Source organism: Oncorhynchus mykiss, chromosome 7 (genome assembly GCF_057628025.1).
Source record: "Oncorhynchus mykiss isolate SJ-2025 chromosome 7, ASM5762802v1, whole genome shotgun sequence".
Classification (NCBI taxonomy): Eukaryota; Metazoa; Chordata; class Actinopteri; order Salmoniformes; family Salmonidae; genus Oncorhynchus; species Oncorhynchus mykiss.
In genome coordinates this window covers 25,670,600-25,693,565 of record NC_143028.1, presented here as the reverse complement: position 1 = coordinate 25,693,565, position 22,966 = coordinate 25,670,600, and the positions used below count along the sequence as shown (strand labels likewise).

The following is a 22,966-nucleotide window of genomic DNA, read 5'->3' as shown; positions in this document are numbered from 1 at the left end:
CGACATAATAGACTGGTAGGGACATAAAGCGCTCAGCATTTAAACACCATTTCATTGTATGAAATCATTATAGTCTATATATTGCGCATACAGTGGGGAGAACAATGCAAATGAATTACTTAAAAATCATACAATATGATTTTCTGGATTTTTGTTTTAGAGTCCGTCTCTCACAGTTGAAGTGTACCTATGATAAAAATTGCAGACCTCTACATGCTTTGTAAGTAGGAAAACCTGCAAAATCGTCAGTGTATCAAATACTTGTTCTCCCCACTGTATAGGTTGTGACTTACTTAAAATAAAATACAAATTAAACTTTAAATGATTTATTAGTGCCTTTGAATTCATTTTTAGAAACAGAAGTTTGGCCCAGTCTGTGGCTTCAGGCTCAAGCAATGGTACCTGGACAGCCAGCCAGCAGCGGAGAATATCCTCTCCACCCTTTTGGCCACTCTTGCCAGACTGGGCAGAGATGCAGAGTTGTTTTAAAAATGTTTTTCTATAGGTAGGCCTAAAGGTTTTTAGGCAAAATAACCCAACCAAAACAGAAAGCTCCTTGAACGTGGGAGTATGTCAGGCGTATTGGGCAAAAATAATTTAAGGCCTATTGTATTGTAACGACCCTGGGTTTATAACCACGGAAATCGACTCTGCCGCATGAGTACGCTTTTACGTCACTGTCGATAGCGCGCCAGACCTCGGGCTAGAAGGATGAGGATTCGAGACCTGCTCCCTGTTGTTTCATTACATTGGTGTCAGAAGTGGGATCGACCACAGTATATAGATAACAGAACGAAAATGAACGAAACGTTTAATATATCAGATTTTTTTGTTAATAAACACTTTGCTACGATGACACACTCAGTTATCTACCAACCTCGTTCCTTTCTTTTAGCATATGCACGTAGTAAGAAGACCATCATACTTTTGGGATAAATGTATTTTCAGATTCCACAATGATAGTTGTAGATGTTTCATGTAGCCAGCGTGTAACAACTGCCATACATCCCACGCGTAGAACTATGGCATCCGGTCTATAACCTAACAGTTTAGCACCATACCAGCAGGTGGCATCCAAGCCTTACACATAACAGTGGACACTACATCACAACACTCCCTCTCTTGCTCCTCATCTTTGTAAGTCACCTTCAATTAGAACTTGTGTGTTTTATTTATTTCTTTATGAAAATATTTAGCGACCTCCATGACAGTAGCTAAAGCAAGGGGCTATTAGCAGTACACAAGTAGACTACAAATGCATGCTGGAGCGGACATGCCAAGTGCCTGAATTGAACGCTACTGGAGCGAAATTCGAGTGGTTGAGGCCAACACTCCAGTCTTTGGGAATCTCGCTCCAGTCAAATTGGGCACGCTCGGCTACTCGCTCCACTCCAGCACCGCTCACATCTGCAAACAAGTTAGCTGGCTTGTTGGCTTTGTCTGCTCTGTGTTTGTTTCTGGTGGCTGTCATGTTAGCTTGCAAGTGACTTTAACTTCCTCTCCACCTCTGGGACAGCAGGGTCATTCGAGTAGGCGGGTTTACGCAAAGACACACCAGACTTGTTTACGTGTTGCTGTGTGTTCTGTTGCCAACCTTACTTTGCTACCTGACAACTTTACGGTTTTTACTTTTTAATTACGTTTATATTTTTAGTTTTTCCCTCACTCAACTTTTTCTCATTCAACTTGTTCACTCCGGATGCTTTATCTGGACATGGTTCGTCAGGACTTCCAACAGCCGAAGCTAAGTAGTAACATTAGCATGAATCCTTCTAATTGCAGTCACTGTACTCCTAATATACAGGAGAACGATTGCCTTACGGCGAGGATAGCTGTGCTGCAAGCCCAGCTATAGACACAATCGTAAGGCAAGGGTAATTTCAGCATAGGAAAGGATGAAACAGCATCTGCGCCAGCAGTAAGTACAGATAGTAACATTAGTACAAATCCACCGCACGGTCCCCGCAGCCGGACAACTTTCTCATGGCTTCTGGAGGGAAATGCTGTAGGAATGCTCAACCGGTGTCGCTCATTAAGCCGACAGAAACTTTCAACCGGTTTTCCCCATTAAGCAGCAAGTCGGAGTCTGAGGCCAAGCCTTCTCTGGTCTCTACTCCTCCCGTTACGGGGTCTGAGACGCCGAAGCTTCCCACCATTAGCTCTGACAAATTGAAAGCCCTAGTCATTGGCGACTCCATTACCCGCAGTATTAGACTTAAAACGAATCATCCAGCAATCATACACTGTTTACCAGAGGGCAGTCATAGCAGATAATATTCAAATTTTTTGTGAATTTAATAGTCACACGGAAAAGTCCACAGACCCACTCCAAAAGGCTTTCGGAGCCATCATCAACTCAGTGGGTTTTGTCCAACATGTCTCTGGACCTACTCACTGTCACAGTCATACTAGACCTAGTTTTGTCCCATGGAATAAATGTTATGGATCTTAATGTTTTTCCCCTCATAAACCTGGACTATCGGACCACCATTTTATTACGTTTGCAATCGCATCAAAAGTCGTGCTATAAATTCACAGACAACACAAAGATTCCTTGATGCCCTTCCAGACTCCCTCTGCCTACCCAAGGTCGTCAGAGGACAAAAATCAGTTAACCACCTAACTGAGGTACTCAATTTTACCTTGCGCAATACCCTAGATGCAGTTGCACCCCTAAAAACTAAAAACATTTGTCATAAGAAACTAGCTCCCCGGGAATACAGAAAATACCCGAGCTCTGAAGCAAGCTTCCAGAAATTGGAACGAAAATGGCGCCACACCAAACTGGAAGTCTTCTGACTAGCTTGGAAAGACAGTACCGTGCAGTATCGAAAAGCCCTCACTGCTGCTCGATCATCCTATTTTTCCAACTTAATTGAGGAAAATAAGAACAATCTGATATTTCTTTTGATACTGTCGCAAAGCTAACTAAAAAGCAGCATTCCCCAAGAGAGGATGACTTTCACTTCAGCAGTAATAAATTCATGAACTTCTTCGAGGAAAAGATCATGATCATTAGAAAGCAAATTACGGACTCCTCTTTAAATCTGCGTATTCCTCCAAAGCTCAGTTGTCCTGAGTCTGCACAACTCTGCCAGGACCTAGGTTAAAGAGAGACACTCAAGTGTTTTAGTTCAACATAGGAGGGCCAAACACAGGAAGCAGCTCTTTCAGTAGTTTAGTTGGAATATGGTACAGTATGCAGCCTGAAGGTTTATTTTCATCATTGTGTCAAGAGATAGAGTACATAATAAACGGCTCTCTATCCACCGGATGGGTACCAAACTCACTAAAAGTGGCAGTAATAAAGCCTATCTTGAAAAAAACAAACCTTGACCCAGAAAATATAAAAAACTCTCCGCCTATATCGAATCTTCCATTCCTCTCAAAAATTGTAGAAAAGGTTGCACTTGTAGCACTGAGACTGCACTTGTGAAGGTGGTAAATTACCTTTTAACGGTGTCAGACCGAGGCTCTGCATCTGTCCTCGTGCTCCTAGACCTTAGTGCTGCTTTTGATACTATCGATTGGCACATTCTTTTGGAAAGATTGGAAACCCAAATGGGTCTACACGGACAAGTTTTGGCATGGTTTAGATCTTATCTGTCGGAAAGATATCAGTTTGTCTCTGTGAATGGTTTGTCCTCTGACAAATCAACTGTAAATGTCGATGTTTCTCAAGGTTCCGTTTTAGGACCACTATTGTTTTCACTATTCATTTTACCTCTTGGGGATGTCATTCGAAAACATAATGTTAACTTTCGCTGCTATGCGGATGACACACAGCTGTACATTTCAATGAAACATGGTGAAGCCCCAAAATTGCCCTCGCTAGAAGCCTGTGTTTCAGACATAAGGAAGTGGATGGCTGTAAACTTTCTACTTTTAAACACGGACAAAACAGAGATGCTTCCCAAGAAACAAAGAGATCTTCTGTTGAATCTGACAATTAATATTGATGGTTGTACAGTCGTCTCAAATAAACTGTGAAGGACCTCAGCGTTACTCTGGACCCTGATCTCTCTTTTGACGAACATATCAAGACTCTTTCAATGATAGCTTTTTTCCACCTAAGTAACATTGCAAAAATTATGAAACTTTGTCCAAAAATGATGCAGAAAAATTAATCCATGCTTTTGTTACTTCTAGGTTAGACTACTGCAATGCTCTACTTTCCGGCTACCCGGATAAAGCACTAAATGCACTTCAGTTAGTGCTATATACAGCTGCTATACTCCTGACTAGAACGTGCATAAGGCTGGGCTGAGTGAGAGTGGCGAGGTTCATGCGCGTCAGGCCTCCCTTTGCCATGACTATGATGCCTGGTTTCTGGGCTGTGGGTTCCACAGTGGTGTAGCCTGACTCAGCTGTTTTCTACGTTCGATGGCCCGCTCAGCCGCGGGGCCGAAGAGCAGTCCGGGGACCACTGGGAGCTTTCTCAGTGTCCGTCTGGAGTCAGACATTGGGGCTTGGGCGAGCCAGACCTGGTGACGAATCTCAACAAGGGTGGACATTAGTCTGCCCAGCTCTCTGGTCATGAATGCAAACGCTTGAAGAGATGCATTGCAGAGGTCCAGGTCTGCGTGCTCCGGGTGAAGCATCCTGTTCTGTGCTAGCTTGAGCACTAAGAAGGAGTTCCCAATGCGAACCGCTGTGTCATAGGCCCATGACAGTAGCTCATCCTGGGCCCTGCACTGAGGTCTGGAGTCATCTTTCAGGGCTTCGTCTGGGGAGAGCATTAGCTTTGCTATGCATTCATCCACCTTAGGCATATGGTCCAGACCATGTTGTTTTGCGCCGCGCATGGCAGATAGTGCCTTACTGTCCTTGCCGTGGTGGGCAAGGGCCCACGGGTCGGCACAGCATCTCCGAAGCTCCGTGAAAAAAGCCTTTGAAGGTGGCACACTGAATGGTGTAGCTGCCGGGGCCTTCTTAAAGAATGGGTTAGCTGCAGGGGGGTTGGCTTTAGGGTAATCAAGCTCTACCCTAGCAAAGGCCACAAGCAGGACCAGGCGATGTGAGGCAGAGCTTCCTTCTGGCTATGTCTGACCCAGAGCCTCGGAATGACTCCTGACCCATCTTTAGTGTTGAGACTGAATGTGTCCACAACACTGGTTGGCACCTCCTTCACCATGTTGGGTGTGTCATCATCCTGGCCACTTGGGGCAGCAGGGTAGCCTAGTGGTTAGAGCGTTGGACTAGTAACCGGATGGCTGCAAGTTCAAATCCCAGAGCTGACAAGGTACCAATCTGTTGTTCTGCTCCTGAACAGGCAGTTAACCCACTAGGCCATCATTGAAAATAAGGATTTGTTCTTAACTGACTAGCCTAGTTAAATAAAGGTAAAATAAAAAAGTGCTGGTTGGATGCCTGAGTAGACAACCCCTGACTCAGGGGGCTTGAAGGAACACAAAATTGTTTTTTGCTGCTCTTTCAGTGGATATGGAATCGACCTTCTGAGTGAGGCTCTTATTTAAAAAAAACTTCATCGGGTTGGCGCCATCGGTTTTGTGCCTATCCCTCTTTTGGTTGCCCTGGGTGGGTTCTGGCAAACAATGCCGGATGCTGGTATGTTATCTGTGAAACCAGCCACGCTTCCCTTACCTTCACAGGCAAGATGGCGCAGTCAACACAGGGGTCACGCAGGTGGCCAAAGCCTAAGCTGGCTTGGCACAGGTCATGACCATCTTCTACTTGTAGTTCAGCTCCACAGGTGGAGCAGCCATGTATGCCCACTATAATGGTGATGCGGTGTTCTCTCAGTTCAGAATGTGCAGAAAATAAATGATAAAATATATCTTATGCAATACACGGATTCATCAAATGAACTAATATAATAGTAACCTAAGACTGTATACAACAGCTACCATAATACAAAGTAAGGGTAGAGAGCTACAATAACCTGGTGGGAGCTGTACTGCACCAAAAAAATGTTACCTCCTACTCTGGGCTGGAGTAGGAGATAACATATTTAAACGTAGGCTTATTTATGTGAAAACACGCAAAAATGGCTGCCGTTTGGTAAGCCAAGCTGACAACACACAGTGGCAGCTATATGGAGTTGGTAAACTAGCTGATGACACACAGTGGCAGCTAGGTTGAGTTAGTAAACTGGCTAGCTAGCTTGTAGCATGCTAGTAATACCAGAGGAGAGGGATGCCTAGGGGAGGCAATCCAAATCTCACGTCATATAACATTAGCTGGCTAGGCTAACAATTTTCCTAGATCTGATTCTAGGGAAGTGACTCGTTCGAGTTTTAAATAGTTGAAGGATGACTAGTGCCCTGCGGCCTCGATAACGAGCACAGCAGTGGAGAATATCTTGACAAGGTTAGCACCGGAGTATGGTGGCCAACACACACACTAGCTGGTGGGCTAAATCAGCATAAGACAATGAAGCCCCGATATCTTCCGATAAAAGGGAAAGGTAGGTAAGGGAGAGCCGTCACACAGCCTTGGATGGCGAATTTCACGCTCTGACTGTTGGTGACAGACTGACATTACACACTGTCAGTCTGACAGTACACACAACTACTGAGTTTAGCTTACCCTACCAGGACCTGGGAAGATGCAATCTGAAAAACGGGACTAGCGGAGCAGTCACCTTGTGCAATATGGCTAAGTTAACTTTGCGAGAACAAATAAGAGACCTACGCACTGTTTTATATGAACTGTGGGGCATGTCCTCCCACAATGTGACGTCACCGACATGACTTTGTTGTTATTATTACTCGACCTGAGCAGAGAGCGAGGGATATAATCCATACTTTCAACCATACTGAAAGTTATGAAGTAGAACTGGGCAACTTACATTGAACGACTGGAACAGGACTTCATTGCAAAAGTCATTTTATTTGACCTTTACTAGGCAAGTCAGTTAATTAAGAACAAATTCTTATTTTCAATGACAGCTTTGAAATGGTGGGTTAACTGCCTTGTTCAGGGGCAGAATGACAGATTTTGTACCTTGTCAGCTCAGGGATTCGATCTTGCAACATTTCAGTTACTACTCCAACACTCTAACCACTAGGCTACGCTACCGCCCATTGCTGATAACAAGAGAGTACCAGTGTTGTTGAGTTTTAAATGTTTGCTCACAGAATCAGATCTAACTTTTGCAAAGGCTGTTCAAATTGCTGTAGCTATGGAAATCACGACCAAAGATGCAATTGAGTTGCAAAGTAAAATAAATATACAGACCTATCACAAACTTCCCTGCATAAGTTACAGCGCGCACCTGTGTGGCTGAAAAATGCAACAGGTGTGACAGAGGAGAGGACTGCCATTTTGAAAATGAAATTTATCACGAAAGCAAAATACGGTCACAACAGGAAACTGAAAAAAATGAAAGGGTCTGTGAATGCATTAGCAGAGATTCAGATGAACAATTAATTGGTACAACGGAGTTAAACATAGTAGCTGTGTTTGAATACCCATACTAATCTACTGTATACTACATACTTAACGACTACAGTACCAGTCAAAAGTTTGGACACACCTACTCATGCCAGGGATTCTTTATTTTTACTATTTTCTACATTGTAGAATAATAGTGAAGACATCAAAACAATGAAATAACACATAAGGAATCATGTAGTAGCCCAAAAAAAAGTGTTAAAACAAATCAAAATATATTTGACATTTTTAGCCACCCTTTGCTTTGATGACAGCTTTGCACACTCTTGGCAATCTCTCAACCAGCGTCATGAGGTAGTCACCTGGAAGGCATTTCCAGGTGACTGGAGGCAGACCTTCATAAATGTAATTTGTGGAATTTCTTTCTTAACGCGTTTGAGCCAATCAGCTGTGTTGTGACAAGGTAGGGGTGGTATGCAGAGGATAGCCCTATTTGGTTTATTGAACAGCTCAAATAAGCAAAGAGAAACGACAGTCCATCATTACTTAGTCAATCCGAAAACATTTCAAGAACTTTGAAAGTTTCATCAAGTGCAGTCGCAAAAACCATCAAGAGCTATGATGAAACTGGCTCTCACGAGGACTGCCACAGGAAAGTAAGACCCAGAGTTACCTCTGCCGCAGAGCATAAGTTCATTAGTTAACTGCACCTCAGATTGCAGCCCAAATAAATGCTTCACAGAGTTCAAGTAACAGACACATCTCAACATCAACTGTTCAGAGGAGACTGCGTGAATCCGGCCTTCATAGTTGAATTGGTGCAAAGAAACCACTACTGAAGGACAAAAATAAGAAGAGACTTGCTTGGGCCAAGAAAAATTAGGAATGGACATTAGACCAGTGAAAATCTGGCCTTTGGTCTGATGAGTCAACTTTGAGATTTTTGGTTCCATCCGCTATGTCTTTGTGAGATGCAGAGTAGGTGAACGGATGATCTCTGCATGCGTGGTTCCCACCGTGAAGCATGGAGGAGGTGGTGTGATGGTGCTTTGCTGGTGACACTGTCTGATTTATTTAGAATTCAAGGCACACCTAACCAGCATGGCTACCACAACATTCTGCAGCGATACGCCATCCCATCTGTTTTGCGCTTAGTGGGACTATCATTTGTTTTACAACAGGACAATGACCCCAAAACACACTTCCAGGCTGTGTAAGGGCTAATTGACCAAGAAGGAGAGTGATGGAGTGCTGTTTCAGAAAACCTGGCCTCTACTATCACCCGACCCCAACCCAATTGAGATGGTTTGGGTTGAGTTGGACTGCAGAGTGAAGGAAAAGCAGGCAACAAGTGCTCAGCATATGTGGCAACTCTTTGAAGACTGTTAGAAAAGCATTCCAGGTGAAGATGGTTGAGAGAATGCCAAGAGTGTGCAAAGCTGTCATCAAGGCAAAGGGTGGCTACTTTGAAGAATCTAAAATATTAAATAAAGATTTGTCTAAAACGTCTTTGGTTACTACATGATTCCATGTGTTATTTCATCGTTTTGATGTCTTCACTATTATTGTACAGTGTAGAAAATAGTTTTTTTTTAAATAAAGAAAAACCCTTGAATGAGTAGGTGTGTCCAACATTTTTGACTGGTACTGTATATACAAAGATTTTTAAAAGTGATTAAATTAAACAATTAATACTAAAACGTACTTGCGTGTCCGATGTCATCAATCTAAGAAGCATCCTAAAATACTACATACAGTATTTGGCGACGAGGATGACAATGGATGACTGCGTTGGATTTGTTTGCCACAAATTCAACGGAGTGTTTGGCGTGAGTGTTTGGCGTGCAACGCTGGATGTGAGACTCAAGTGAGCTGTGGAAGGTTCTGAAGGATTGATTCCCTGGATACGGGTAGGGAAAATGATTGACTGTGTGAGGGGAGAGAGAATCAGAAAATGGCTTTGGCAACAATAGACCCGAGGAGCCGAAGGTAAAGAGAATGGCTAGCATCGGGAAAATAGGGATCTGACGGGGCCGAATTGAAACAAGTCATGGTCAGAAGAGGCTGAAAATTACCATTATATCAATCTAATGTGCCTTTCCCTGTGTTACAAACCAATAATGAACACCATCTCTGCATATGAGTGCACACATGACAATGCCTTTTGTAAATTATTTATAGACTCCGGTACCAGCCTGGAACTGCCCCCACATTATTTGGCAGGGAATGGCTTTCAAAAATAATGCTGAACTGGTGTGATTTGAAAATGCTCCACACGTTCCAGTCCAAAGGGAAAGGCACAGAACAAACACTGGAACACTTGCTGAAGAAATACAACACAGTTTTCAGTGATCAGATGGGAACAGTAAAAGGCTTCACAGCAAAACTTGTACTGAGAGTTGACGCAACCCCAAAATTTTGCAAAGCCAGATCTGTTCCATACTCCCTGAGACCAAAGGTGGAAGCGGAAATCAATCTCTTGCAGGATACAGGGATCCTGATGAAAGTGGACAGAAGCGAATGGGCCACACCCATAGTTACTATTGTAAAGAAAGATGGGTCTGTTAGAAGGTGTGGGGACTTCAAGGTAACTGTGAATTAAATGTTTCATGTGGACCAATACCCCCTACCACGTCTGGATGACATCTTTGCTGCACCAGCTGGTGGGAAACACTTCAGTAAAATCGATCTGAAACAGGCATACCTGCAGCTACCGGTTGAAGAGAGCTCCAAACAGTACCTGACAATAAACACACAAAGGTCTATACAGGTATAACCACCTGGTTTTTGGTATTGCATCAGCCCCAGCCATTTGGCAACAAACTATTGACCAGATTTTGCAAGGAATCCCAGGAACCCAGTGTATCCTGGAGGACATGATCATAACAGCATGCACCGACAAAGAACACCTGGCTTACCTGGAAGAGGTCCTGAAAAGACTGAAAGAGCATGGTCTACAGGCAAACTTACAGATTGTGTGAGTTCTTCAAAGACAAGACTGTCTTCTGTGGACATGAAATTGACCGAAATGGATTTCACAAAACACAGGACAAAATCGATGCAGTGGTGCAGCACCACAACCACAAAATATCACAGAAGTGAAATATTTTACGGGACTGATCAATTACTACAAATGATTCCTCCCAAACCTTTCAGCAGTAATCCAGACTCGAAATCAGCTCCTGGAAAAGAATAGGACATGGCGGGGGACAGAACGGTGTGAATATGTGTTTCTTGAGGTAAGATGGCTCATCACATCTGAACAGGTCCTGATGCACCACGACTCTAAACTGCCAGTGAAGTTGGCTTGTGATGCGTCCCCTTATGGCTTAGGGGCTGTCCTTTCACACACACTGAAAGATAGGTCAGAGAGGCCAGTTGCATTTGCGTCACGAACATTGAATAATCCAGAGAAAAACGACTCACAAATCGACAAAGAAGCACTGGCGCTAGTGTGGGGCATCAAGAAATTCCACGCATACCTATATGGCAAGCGTTTCACACTGGTTACGGATCACCAGCCGTTGCTTTCCATTTTCAGTCCAAAGAAAGGCATTCCGGCAATGACAGCGGCCAGGTTACAGCGATACGCCTTGTTCCTTGCCAGTCATATGTATGACATTGAGTTTAAGCCCTCGTCCCTCCACACATGCAGATGGATTATCCAGACTGCCGTGTACAAGAGAAAGACAAAGGAGTATGGATGCAGTGGACATTTTCCATGCCACTCAGCTCGAGGCACTACCGGTCACAAGCACAGTTATCAAACAGGAGACAAGTAAATGTGTAGATGTAGAAGTAGATGTTACCTTGTCAAAAGTATACACCTACACCATGTCAGGATGGACAGCTACTGGCAGAAAGGAGCTGACTCCGTATTTACAGCGGAGAAACGAAATTACAATGTACCAAGGATGTTTGATGTGGGGAATGAGATTCATGATACCCCAGAAATGCCAACTTCGGGTTTTGCAGCAACTACATGAAGGTCATGTTGGAATTGTCAAAATGAAGCTGCTCGCAAGGAGCCACTTCTGGTGGCCCGGTCTGGATCAACAGATAGAAAAAATGGTGAAGAACTGTAGGGGATGTTTGGAAACACTTCAAATGCCTGCTCCTGTCCCAGTCCACCCATGGGAATGGCCCACAGAGCCATGGCAGAGAATTCATGTGGACTACGCTGGTCCCTTTGAAAAGCATATGTTGCTGGTTATAGTTGATGCCCATTCCAAATGGCCAGAGGTGTTTTGCACTGAGTCCTCCACCTCAGCTCAGACGATAGAGTGTTTCAGAACAACGTTTGCACGCTTCGGATTGCCGCTGCAGCTGGTAAGTGACAATGCACAAGCTTTTGTAAGTGACGAGTTTACAAGATTCATGTCAGTAAATGGAATCAAACATTCAACCTCAGCTCCGCACCACCCTGCCACCAATGGGCTGGCAGAACACTTTGTGCAAACCTTAAAGCAAGGACTCCGTGAAGCATAACGAGACGAATGGACTTTGCAAACAAAACTGGCCAAGTTCATGGCCTCCTACCGAAACACCCCACATGCCACTACAAATGAAAGCCCAGCCGCACTCAGGTGGACATCATGAAGCCAAACAGGCGTAATGACGTGCTGAACAAACAAGCCAAGATGCTCTCCGGTGGCCAGGAGCGCCATCTCCAAACAGAACAGGAAGTGATGTTGCAAGACTACAGAAGGGGAGGGAAGTGGACAAGAGGGACCGTACATACACAAACGGGGCCCAGACATAATGTGGCAGCGTCATATTAACCAAATGCATTCCCTGGAAAACAGCACAACAATCGAGAGAGAACAGGCACAGAGAGCTCCTGAGAGTGACACACAGGGAACTGTAGAGGTCAGTGGGGCAGTAAAGAGACCCTAGGCTGAAAAAAAGGGAACGTGTTGCTGCTATAGCAGAAGCTATAATGGAGCAAGCACACACTGAGGATGTTCAGGAGCCTCCTGACAATCCAAGGCGCTACCCAGAACGAAGGCACCGTCCACCAGACAGACTGGACTTATAAACAAACAAACAAAAACAAACTGTTCAAGTTCAAATTAAAAGATGCAAAATAACTACAACAAGTTCTGGGAAATGTTTCAGTTGTGGTTTGGTAAAAGTAACTCTGAATGTATAAGAGAAGGAGTGTTATGTTCTGTTAATTACTGATGTCCCCTTTAAGAATGGAGCACCCTTGCTCATGCGCAGTGTTGTTCTATGTTATTCTGGTACTAACTCGTTTTAGTAAATGTGAAACTCCGGTTCAGTTTATTGTATTCAGTCTTTCTTATTATATAAACAAGTAATAAGAGCTAAGACGCTACATCCTGTGTGTAGTGTCACACTGAACAGTTCCCAATTCAATGAGAAATTGAAAAAGGTGAAGTGCCTAAACTGAGGGACACCCCCCATCAACTCAAAACGTACACAGGGATGAAAATCACTGATTGGAGTTGCTGACGTTCAAGTGGAATATCAAGGACAAAAGAAAAGTCTGCCTCGCTTATTAGTGGAAGGTACGGTTCCCAGCTTACTAGGGAGAGGGTGGTTGGAGGACATAAAATAATATTTTATTTGTTACATACACATGTTTAGCAGATGTTATTGCGGGTGTAGCGAAATGCTTGAATAACAAACAAAAAAACAAAATACTGCAAAGTTGCTTCGAAGCTAGACGCAGAGCTGCCCTATCTGTCGATACCATCTTGAACTGGGATGAAATCAAACATATCACTACAGAGACATTGACACTGCAGCAGGTGCTTTCAAAGCATGAGCATGTTTTCAAAGAAGAGATAGGGACATTAAATTGGGTCCACGCTACCATTCATGTTTCTGCAGATGCTACTCCCAGATTCTATAGGCCAAGATCAGTTGATATGCTATGATGCCTAAAGTGGATGTCGAAATTGACAGAGCATATCATTATTCCTGTCAAATTCTCTGAGTGGGCAGCACCAGTTGTTCCCATACTCAAACCAGATGGTTCCATCAGATTATGTGGTGACTACAAGCTGACTGTAAATGGAGTTTCATCACTGGTTTCATCAAGTGCAAATAGATGAAGCTTCACAGAAGTACATGACCATAAACACCCACATAGGGATGATTACCTATAAACGCTTACCTTTCAGGGTGTTTTACGCACCAGCTATCTTCCAAAGAAGCATGGATGGAGTTCTGCAGGCGATAGCCAAGGTAGCGGTTTACCTCAACTACATTCTGGTCACGGGAGTCACGAAGGAGGAGCATCTCAGAAACTTGGGTGAAGTTTTGAGGAGGATGGAAGAGGCCGGTCTCCGGCCGAAGAGGTGCAAGTGTACACTGTTAGCTGATGAAGTGCAGTACCTGGGTCACAAGGTGGATGGGGTTACACGCTGTCAAAGCTAAAGTGAGGGCTGTTGTGGAAGCTCCAGCTCTGACAAGCATTACAGAGCTGAAAGCCTATCTAGGCTTACTGAACTATTACAATTGCTTCCTCCCTAACCTCTATGCCCTCTTAGCTCCAATGCATCAACTGTTAATAAGGAAGGATGTGGCCTGGAGACCTCATCTTATTGTGTGACACCTCATCGTATGGTGTGGGGGCGGGTATCACATCGGAAGGAGAATGGTGCAGAGGAACCTATCGGGTTCATGTACAGAACATTGTCGTCAGTGGAGAAAAAGTACTCCCAGCTGGACAAGAAAGGACTGGCTGTCATATTCGGAAGACAAAGATTCCACAAGTACTTATACGGGAAAACATTCACTATTGTGACCGACGATAAGCCTCTGATCTATCTGTTCCATGAACAAAAGCCAGTACCAAAAGCCAGTACCACAAATGGTCTCTCCAAGAGTTCAACAGGCTGTGTGTCTCTGGCCTACAATTACAGAATAATCTACAAGCCAGGTTCAAGATGAGTGTGTTCTGTGGGGCTCAAGAGTAATTATCCCACCACAAAGGCAACTACTGCAGTTGTCGCATCCAGGTATGTCGAGAATGAAAGGCCTAGCGAGGTCATACGTCTGGTGGCCAAAGACGGACCAGGATGTGGAAAATGAGGTTAGCCGGTGTGCAGATTGTCAGAGTAACAGGAAGTCACCGCACCATTACATCCATGGGATGGCTGGAAAAAATATGGACACGACTACATGTGGACTACGCTGGACCCGTCCTAGGGCAAATGTTCCTCGTGCTGATTGATTCTGATTCAAAATGGATGGATGTTTACCCCATGAACACGACAACATAGAACGCTACGATTGAGAAGTTGAGACAAAGTTTCAGTGCCATGGGATTGCCTAAAATGTTGGTTGGCGGCAATGCTACTTGTTTTACAAGAACATAATTCACAAGTTTCATGAAACAAAATATAATTCAGCATGTAATGTTTGCCCCTTTTCACCCATCTTCAAATGGATTAGCAGAACGTGCAGTTCTGACCTTGGATGAGGAAGATGCAAAGGTGTCAAGATTCTTGTTTAGCTACAGGATCACTCGTCAAGCTACAATTTGATTGTCACCTGAAGAAATGCTGATGTCAAGGAGGTTAAGGTCAAACTTGGATCTCATCGGGCCAGACTTGAAAATGAAAATACAAAAAAAGCAATGGAATCAAAAACGTAATCATGACAACAGAGCCAAACTAAGAAGTTTCTCACCTGGAGACGATGTCTGCACAAGAAACTATGGGTTTGGTCACAAATGGATGCCAGCTACAATTGAGGATTGTTCAGGACCAGTATCAAATACTGTGATCATCGGAAGTGGACAAAGACTAAGAAGACATGGATCAGATCCGAAATCGAATTCCAGTTCCATCCGTGGACATGGATCAATGCTTAAACGAGCAGGACAGGACATTAGAACGTTCCCCAGAGTTGCAGTTGGACCAACAACCTGAGACCAACAAGGCTCAATTGACCACCAGTACGGGACGACCTCCTGTGAAGTTGCCACAAAATGACTTTGTTTCACCGTCATGGTGGCACCGCCTACTCCACCTCTGAGACGCTCTATTAGAGAGACACGTCCTTCAGACTATTTCAGATCCTAAGGGAGATCATGTTCCCAGAGGTCGTAAAAATAAATAAAAAGATGTGATTGTTATGAGAAAATCATAAATGTTTAGTTGGCAGCCTAGCTCAGAAAGGAATTAAGTTTGGTTATGAGCCTTAAAGGGGGGGATATAGTCATCTGGTATATTTATGCCGTAATAAAGAGATGCTCTGCTTTTTTGACACTACACTCCAAAAAGCAAGTTGCAGGTTCTAATTGAGTCTAATCTTGATTATTGTCCAGTCGTGTGGTCCAGTGCTGCAAGAAAGACCTAGTTAAGCTGCAGCTGGCCCAGAACAGAGCGGCACTTCCTTCCATCTCATATTGTTCAAATAAACAGCAAACCTGGTTTCAAAAAACAGATAAAGCAACACCTGCCCGGCACAACGCCTCTCCTTTATTTGACCTAGATAGTTTGTGTGTATGCTGTAGTATGTAGTTCTGTCCTTGAGCTCTCCTTGTCTAATGATGTTCTGTATTATGCCATTCTGTATTATTATTGTGTTTGGACCCCAGGAAGAGTAGCTGCTGCTTTTGCAACAGCCAATGTGGATCCTAATAAAATACTAAATTCCAACATATGGACAGCTACCAATACCTAGGTGTCTGGCTAGACTGTAAACTCTCCTTCCAGACTCATATTAAACATCTCCAATCCAAAATTAAATCTAGAATCGGCTTCCTATTTCGCAACAAAGCCTCCTTCACTCACGCCGCCAAACATACCCTCGTAAAACTGACTATCCTACCGATCCTCGACTTCGGCGATGCCATTTACAAAATATCTTCCAATACTCTACTCAGCAAACTGGATGCAGTCTATCACAGTGCCATCCGTTTTGTCACCAAAGCCCCTTATACCACCCACCACTGCGACCTGTATGCTCTAGTCGTCTGGCCCTCGCTACATATTCGTCGCCAGACCCACTGGCTCCAGGTCATCTATAAGTCACGATAACAACACTCACCCGTAGCACACGCTCCAGCAGGTAGATCTCACTGGTCATCCCCAAAGCCAACACCTCCTTTGGCCACCTTTCCTTCCAGTTCTCTGCTGCCAATGACTGGAACGTATTGCAAAAATCGCTGAAGCTGGAGACTTATATTTCCCTCACTAACTTTAAACATCAGCTATCTGAGCAGCTAACCAATCGCTGCAGCTGATCATAGCCCATCTGTAAATAGCCCACCCACCCAATCTACCTCATCCCCATAATGTTTTTATTCACTTTTCTGCTCTTTTACACACCAGTATCTCTACTTGCACATCCCCAACTGCTCATCTATCACTCCAGTGTTAATTTTCTAAATTGTAATTACTTCGCTACTCTGGCCTATTTATTGCCATACCTCCTCACGCCATTTGCACACACTGTATATAGATTTTCTTTTTTTTCTATTGTGTTGACTGTACGCTTGTTTATTCCATATGTAACTCTGTTGTTGTTTGTCACACTGCTTTGCTTTATCTTGGCCAGGTCACAGTTGTAAATGAGAACTTGTTCTCAACTAGCTTACCTGGTTAAATAAAGGTGAAATAAAAAAAAATAAAAACAATTAAATATGTTAAGTATAATGATTACCAATAGATGGAAGTATTGATTAATACGGGGTTTGCTTTCCCCAATCCGTAGCCGTTTAAATATCTACCATATATATCGTGCTCGAGAGCGTCCGGTAGTTTAACGCCAGGTACATTCCAGTAATGTTATTCAAAGTTAATAAGTGCTAAAACGTACTCGCGTGTCCGGTGTCATCAATCTAAGAAGCATTCTAAGATACTACAATGACAGACTGACCAGGTGAATCCAGGTGAAAACTATGTTCCCTTAATCTATGATCACTTATTAAATCCACTTTAATCCGTGTAGATGAAGGAGAGAAGACGGGTTAAAGAAGGATTTTTAAGCCTTGAGACAATTGAAACATGGATTTTACATGTGTGCCATTCAGAGGGTGAATTGACAAGACGAAATATGTAAGTGCCCTTGAAGAAGTTAGGTTTCAGGATTCCCAGGAGCACCAGTTTTTTATCAAGAACTGCAATGCTGCTGGGTTTTTCATGCTCAACCGTTTCCCGTGTGTATCAAGAATAGTCTACCACCCAAAGGACGTCAAGGCAGTGAGGCAGGCTGCTGTTGCTGAGTGAGTGAGTGGTGGCAGGGAAGGAGCTTCATACAGTGGGGCTCCCGAGTGGCGCAGCGGTCTAAGGCACTGCATCTCAGTGCTAGAGGCATCACTATAGACACCCTGGTTTGAATCCAGGCTGTACCACAACCAGCCGTGATTGGGAGTCCCAATGGGTGTCGCACAATTGGCCCAGCATTGTCCGGGTTTGGCCGGTGTAGGCCGTCATTGTAAATAAGAATTTGTTCTTAACTAACTTGCCTAGTTAAATAAAATAACTACAGTTGTTGGAAGGGAGTTGTGTGTGTGTAGTACTGCTGAGAAAGAGTGCTTCTGCTGCAGCAGGCAGTTCAAGTTCAGCTGACTCATGTCAGTGAGAGGAGAACAGCATGCACGCACATCATTCAACAACGAATAGCAGCGCTAGCTAACTACATACTTCTCCCTGAATATTATTCTTTGCGTCATTTTTTTTGTATCCTGACCTACCAATCATTACAGCCAATAGAACAAGGGAGAAAAACTGAGAAAAAAATCAGTTTCAGAAAGCAGGAGAAAGGGTTGAACAATGTCTGGGTATTTAGCTAGCTAGCTAACATTGGCCAGAAAGTTGAAGTCAGAGGAGAGAGGGAGTAACATGCAGAGATGAGAACATATGAATGAACCTCTTTGACACGCTAGTTTACTGGCTAGATACGATTCTACTGTCAGTATGCCAGGTAAATGGGGAAAAATATGGGCATCCCAGGAGAGGACAGAAAAGTATTCTGTAGGTACAGGGCCGGTCTTTGCTGTTCTGCCTCATAGGCCAGACCAAAAAACAAGAAAAAAGCAGGGTGAGTAACTTTCACAAGCATTATTTTTGAGTCTACATTCCCCCTGTGGTGATGGGGAATGGCAGCAGCGCCAACTTGTATGTGGATCACCAGCATGTATCTCCTTTGGCCCCTCACTGGCTGGAACCCTGTTGCTCAGTGTCCTCTAAAGTTCAATAATTGGCTTCAACCTGGTAGTGGGGCTCCTGGTTGGCCTAACCCAGCACTTTGGGGGTGAGCAGAACACACACACACACACACACTTCCTTCAGTCATGTCTGTAAAGTCTCATTCCCTCTGTTTATCTAATCCCTCATTATAGCGCTGCCTGTTCGTCTAGTCTCTGTAGAGCAACATATGGGGAATGGCAGCAGCAGCACCAACTTGTATGGGGATCACCTCATCCTCTAGATGGAGCTAATATCAAACCAGCACTACTGTTTTGGTGAGTACTTAACTCTACACATTAATTTACATTTATTATTCAATTCAATTATCCAAAAAGCAAACTGCTTTTAGATTTTTAGAATCCAGATTAAAGGAATACTATTATTTTAGAGCAATGTGACTTGTATTAACACTATTTCACAATAATGTTTTCTGAAGATACCTCTTAACCATTTACTATCAATCACTTCTATAGTTCAGATTAAATAAATTGGTGTGATGAACCAATAACAAAAGGGGGAAATGCAGTGAAACACAAGTATTTAGATTGTTATTATGGATACACCTATTGGATAAATGTGTAAACTCCTCTCTTGCTTCTGAAAAAAATGGGGCTAGTTTTCAGGCCTTGTGGGTTGGTTTTGAGTGGTCATATCTCTATAAATTTTAGCTTGACCTAGCAACACTGCCAATGAGAAGCAATCTGCCAGTCCGTCAAAGTAACAGATTACTGACCATTTCAAATCCCACCATACCTTCTCCGCTATGCAATCTGGTTTCAGAACTGGTCATGGGTGCACCTCAGCCACGCTCAAGGTTCTAAACGACATCATAACCGCCATCGATAAGAGACATTACTGTGCAGCCGTATTCATCGACCTGGCCAAGGCTTTCGACTCTGTCAATCACAACATTCTTATTGGCAGACTCGACAGCCTTGGTTTCTCAAATGATTGCCTCGCCTGGTTTACTAACTACTTCTCTGATAGAGTTCAGTGTGTCAAATCGGAAGGCCTGTTGTCTGGACCTCTGACAGTCTCTATGGGTGTGCCACAGGGTTAAATCCTCAGGCCGACTCTCTTTTCTGTACACATCAATGATGCTGCTTTTGCTGCTGGTGATTCTCTGATCCACCTCTACGCAGACGACACCATTCTGTATACTTCTGGCCCCTCCTTGGACACAACTAACCTCCAGACGAGCTTCAATTCCATACAACTCTCCTTCCGTGGCCTCCAACTGCTCTTAAACGCAAGTAAAACTAAATGCATGCTTTTCAATCGATCGCTGCCCGCACCTGCTCGCCCGTCCAGCATCACTACTCTGGACGGCTCTGACTTAGAATACGTGGACAACTACAAATACCTGGGTGTCTGGTTAGACTGTAAACTCTCCTTCCAGACTCACATTAAGCATCTCCAATACAAAATTAAATATAGAATCGGCTTCCTATATCGCAACAAAGCATCCTTCACTCATGCTGCCAAACATACCCTCGTAAAACTGACCATCCTACCGATCCTCGACTTCGGTGATGTCATCTATAAAATAGCCTCCAACACTCTACTCAACAAACTGGATGCAGTCTATCACAGTGCCATCTGTTTTGTCACCAAAGCCCCATACACTACCCACCATTGCGACCTGTATGCTCTCGTTGGTTGGCCCTCGCTTCATATTCGTCGCCAAACCCACTGGCTACAGGTTATCTACAAGTCTCTGCTAGGTAAAGCCCCGCCTTATCTCAGCTCACTGGTCACCATAGCAGCACCCACCCGTAGCATGTGCTCCAGCAGGTATATCTCACTGGTCACCCCCAAAGCCAATTCCTCCTTTGGTCGTCTTTCCTTCCAGTTCTCTGCTGCCCATGACTGGAACGAATTGCAAAAATCTCTGAAGCTGGAGACTCACATCTCCCTCACTAGCTTTAAGCACAAGGTGTCAGAGCAGTTCACAGATCACTGCACCTGTACTTAGCCTATCTGTAAACAGCCCATCTACCTACCTACCTCATCCCCATACTGGTATTTATTTATTTATTTATTTTGCTCCTTTGCACCCCAGTATCTCTACCTGCACATTCATCTTCTGCCGATCTACCATTCCAGTGTTTAATTGCTATATTGTAATTACTTTGCCACCATGGCCTATTTATTTCCTTAACTTACCTCATTTGCACTCACTGTATAAATACTTTTTGTTTTCTTTTGTTCTACTGTATTATTGACTGTATGTTTTGTTTATTCCATGTGTAACTCTGTTGTTGTATGTGTCGAATTGCTTTGCTTTATCTTGGCGAGGTCGCAGTTGTAAATGAGAACTTGTTCTCAACGAGCCTACCTGGTTAAATAAAGGGGGAATAAATAAATATCTCAGACAAGGACATGAGGGGAAACAGAGGGTTAAATACACAACATGTAATTGATGGGAACAGGGGGGGGAAGGAAGACAAGACAAAACCAATGAAAAATGGATCAGTGATGGCTAGAAGGTTGGTGACATCGACCGCCGAACACCGCCCGAACAAGGAGAGGGACCGACTTCGGTGGAAGTCGTGACACCACCTTCTTTTAGCCACCTTCCTCAGACGAGTTTTTAGTCACAAGCTTGACGTAAGGAATATTGGAACAAATACTAATATTTTGATTACTTTGATACACTAAGTGAATTTGTCCAAATACTTATGACTTTTTCGAAAGCGGGGACTAGATACATGAAGTACTTTCATTTCTAAACAGTGAAACATATATGAAAATAACTTCATATATAAGGATGACATTATGTTCTGTCGCCTCATATGAAACATTTGATCTCAAATCCAAAATACTGGCGTATAGAGCACATTTTAAATGTTAGCTTTACTGTCCACGTTTGTTATACAACTGGTGCAATACTACATAGTGCAATACTTTTGACCAGGGACAAACTTGACCAGGGCCAAAAAGAGTTTGTATGGACTCACCTGGATGTATTTCTCAGGTGGGGATGGAGGACGTGTTTTAAGATGCTGGGGCAGCTCTAATCTTACAACTTCCTTCAGCTTGTGGCTCTGCTCCTGCGTCTGTAAACATTACATGGAATATCTGAACATCTGAAGAAACTCAGATACAGTGCATTCAGAAAGTATTCAGACCCCTTTACTTTCCACTTTTTGTTACATTACAGCCTTATCCTAAATGTATTACATCGTTTTTTCCCCTCAATCTACACACAATACTCCATAATGACGAAGCAAACAGATTTTTAGACCTTTTTGCAAATATATTAATAAAAAAACAAATAATACATTAACATAAGTATTCAAACCTTTTACTCAGTACTTTGTTGAAGCACCTTTGGCAGCGATTACAGCTTCGAGTCAGCTTGGGTATGACGCTACAAACGTGGCACACCTGTATTCGGGGAGTTTCTTCCATTCTTCTCTGCAGATCCTCTCAAGCTGTCAGGTTGGATGAGGAGCGTCGCTCCGCAGCTATTTTCAGGTCTCCTGAGATGTTCGATCGAATTCAAGTCCAGGCTCTGCATGGGCCACTCAAGGACATTCAGAGACTTGTCCTGTTGTAAGGTGAACCTTCGCCCTATTCTGAGGTAACAAGCACTCTTGAGCAGGTTTGTATCAAGGATCTCTCTGTACTTTGCTCTGTTCATCTTTCGATCCTGACTAGTCTACCAGTCCTGACTGCTGAAAAACATCCCCACAACATGATGCTGCCACCATCATGCTTCACCGTAGGGATGGTGCCAGGTTTCCTCCTGACTTGGCATTCAGGCCAAAGAGTTCAATTTTGGTTTCATCAGACCAGAGAATCTTGCTTCTCGTGGTCTGAGAGTCCTTTAGGTACCTTTTGGCAAACTCCAAGCGGGCTGTCATGTTCGTTTTACCGAGGAGTGGATTCTGTCAGGCCACTACCATAAAGGTCTGATTTGGTGGAGTGCTGCAGAAATGGTTGTCCTTCTGGAAGGTTTTCCCATCTCCACAGAGGAACTTTGGAGCTCTGTCAGAGTGAGAATTGGCTTCTTGGTCACCTCTCTGACCAAGGCCCTTCTCCCTCGATTGCTCAGTTTGGCTGGGCGGCCAGCACTAAGAAAAGTCTTGGTCATTCCAAACTTCTTCCATTTAAAAATTGTGGCCACTGTCTTCTTGGAGACCTTCAGTGCTGCAGACATTTTTGATAAACTTCCCCAGATCTGTGCCTCGACACTCCTGTCTCGGAGCTCTACGGACAATTATTTCGACCTCATGGCTTGGTTTTTGCTCTGACATGCACTGTCAACTGAGGGACCTTATATAGACATGTGTGTGCCTTTCCAAATCATGTCCAATCAATTGAATTTACCACAGGTGGACTAAAATCAAGTTGTAGAAACATCTCAAGGATGATCAAGGGGAAAAGGATGCACCTGAGCTCAATTTCGAGTCTCATAGCAAAGGGTCTGAATA

The 22,966-nt window shown here is 43.7% G+C and overlaps 1 protein-coding gene and 1 long non-coding RNA gene across 2 annotated transcripts in view; both read right to left on the bottom strand.

Moving 5' to 3' along the window:
• The window catches only part of LOC149982494 (uncharacterized), a 493,843-nt gene that overhangs the window by 59,011 nt on the left and 411,866 nt on the right, over positions 1–22,966 (bottom strand). The window lies entirely within an intron of this gene.
• The window catches only part of LOC110527642 (ciliary microtubule inner protein 1-like), a 37,526-nt gene that overhangs the window by 11,518 nt on the left and 3,042 nt on the right, over positions 1–22,966 (bottom strand). Inside the window, exon 3 of the mRNA XM_021609050.3 lies at positions 21,488–21,586. Coding sequence (XP_021464725.1) covers positions 21,488–21,586 — 99 coding nt within the window. The remainder of the gene's footprint in view (positions 1–21,487; positions 21,587–22,966) is intronic.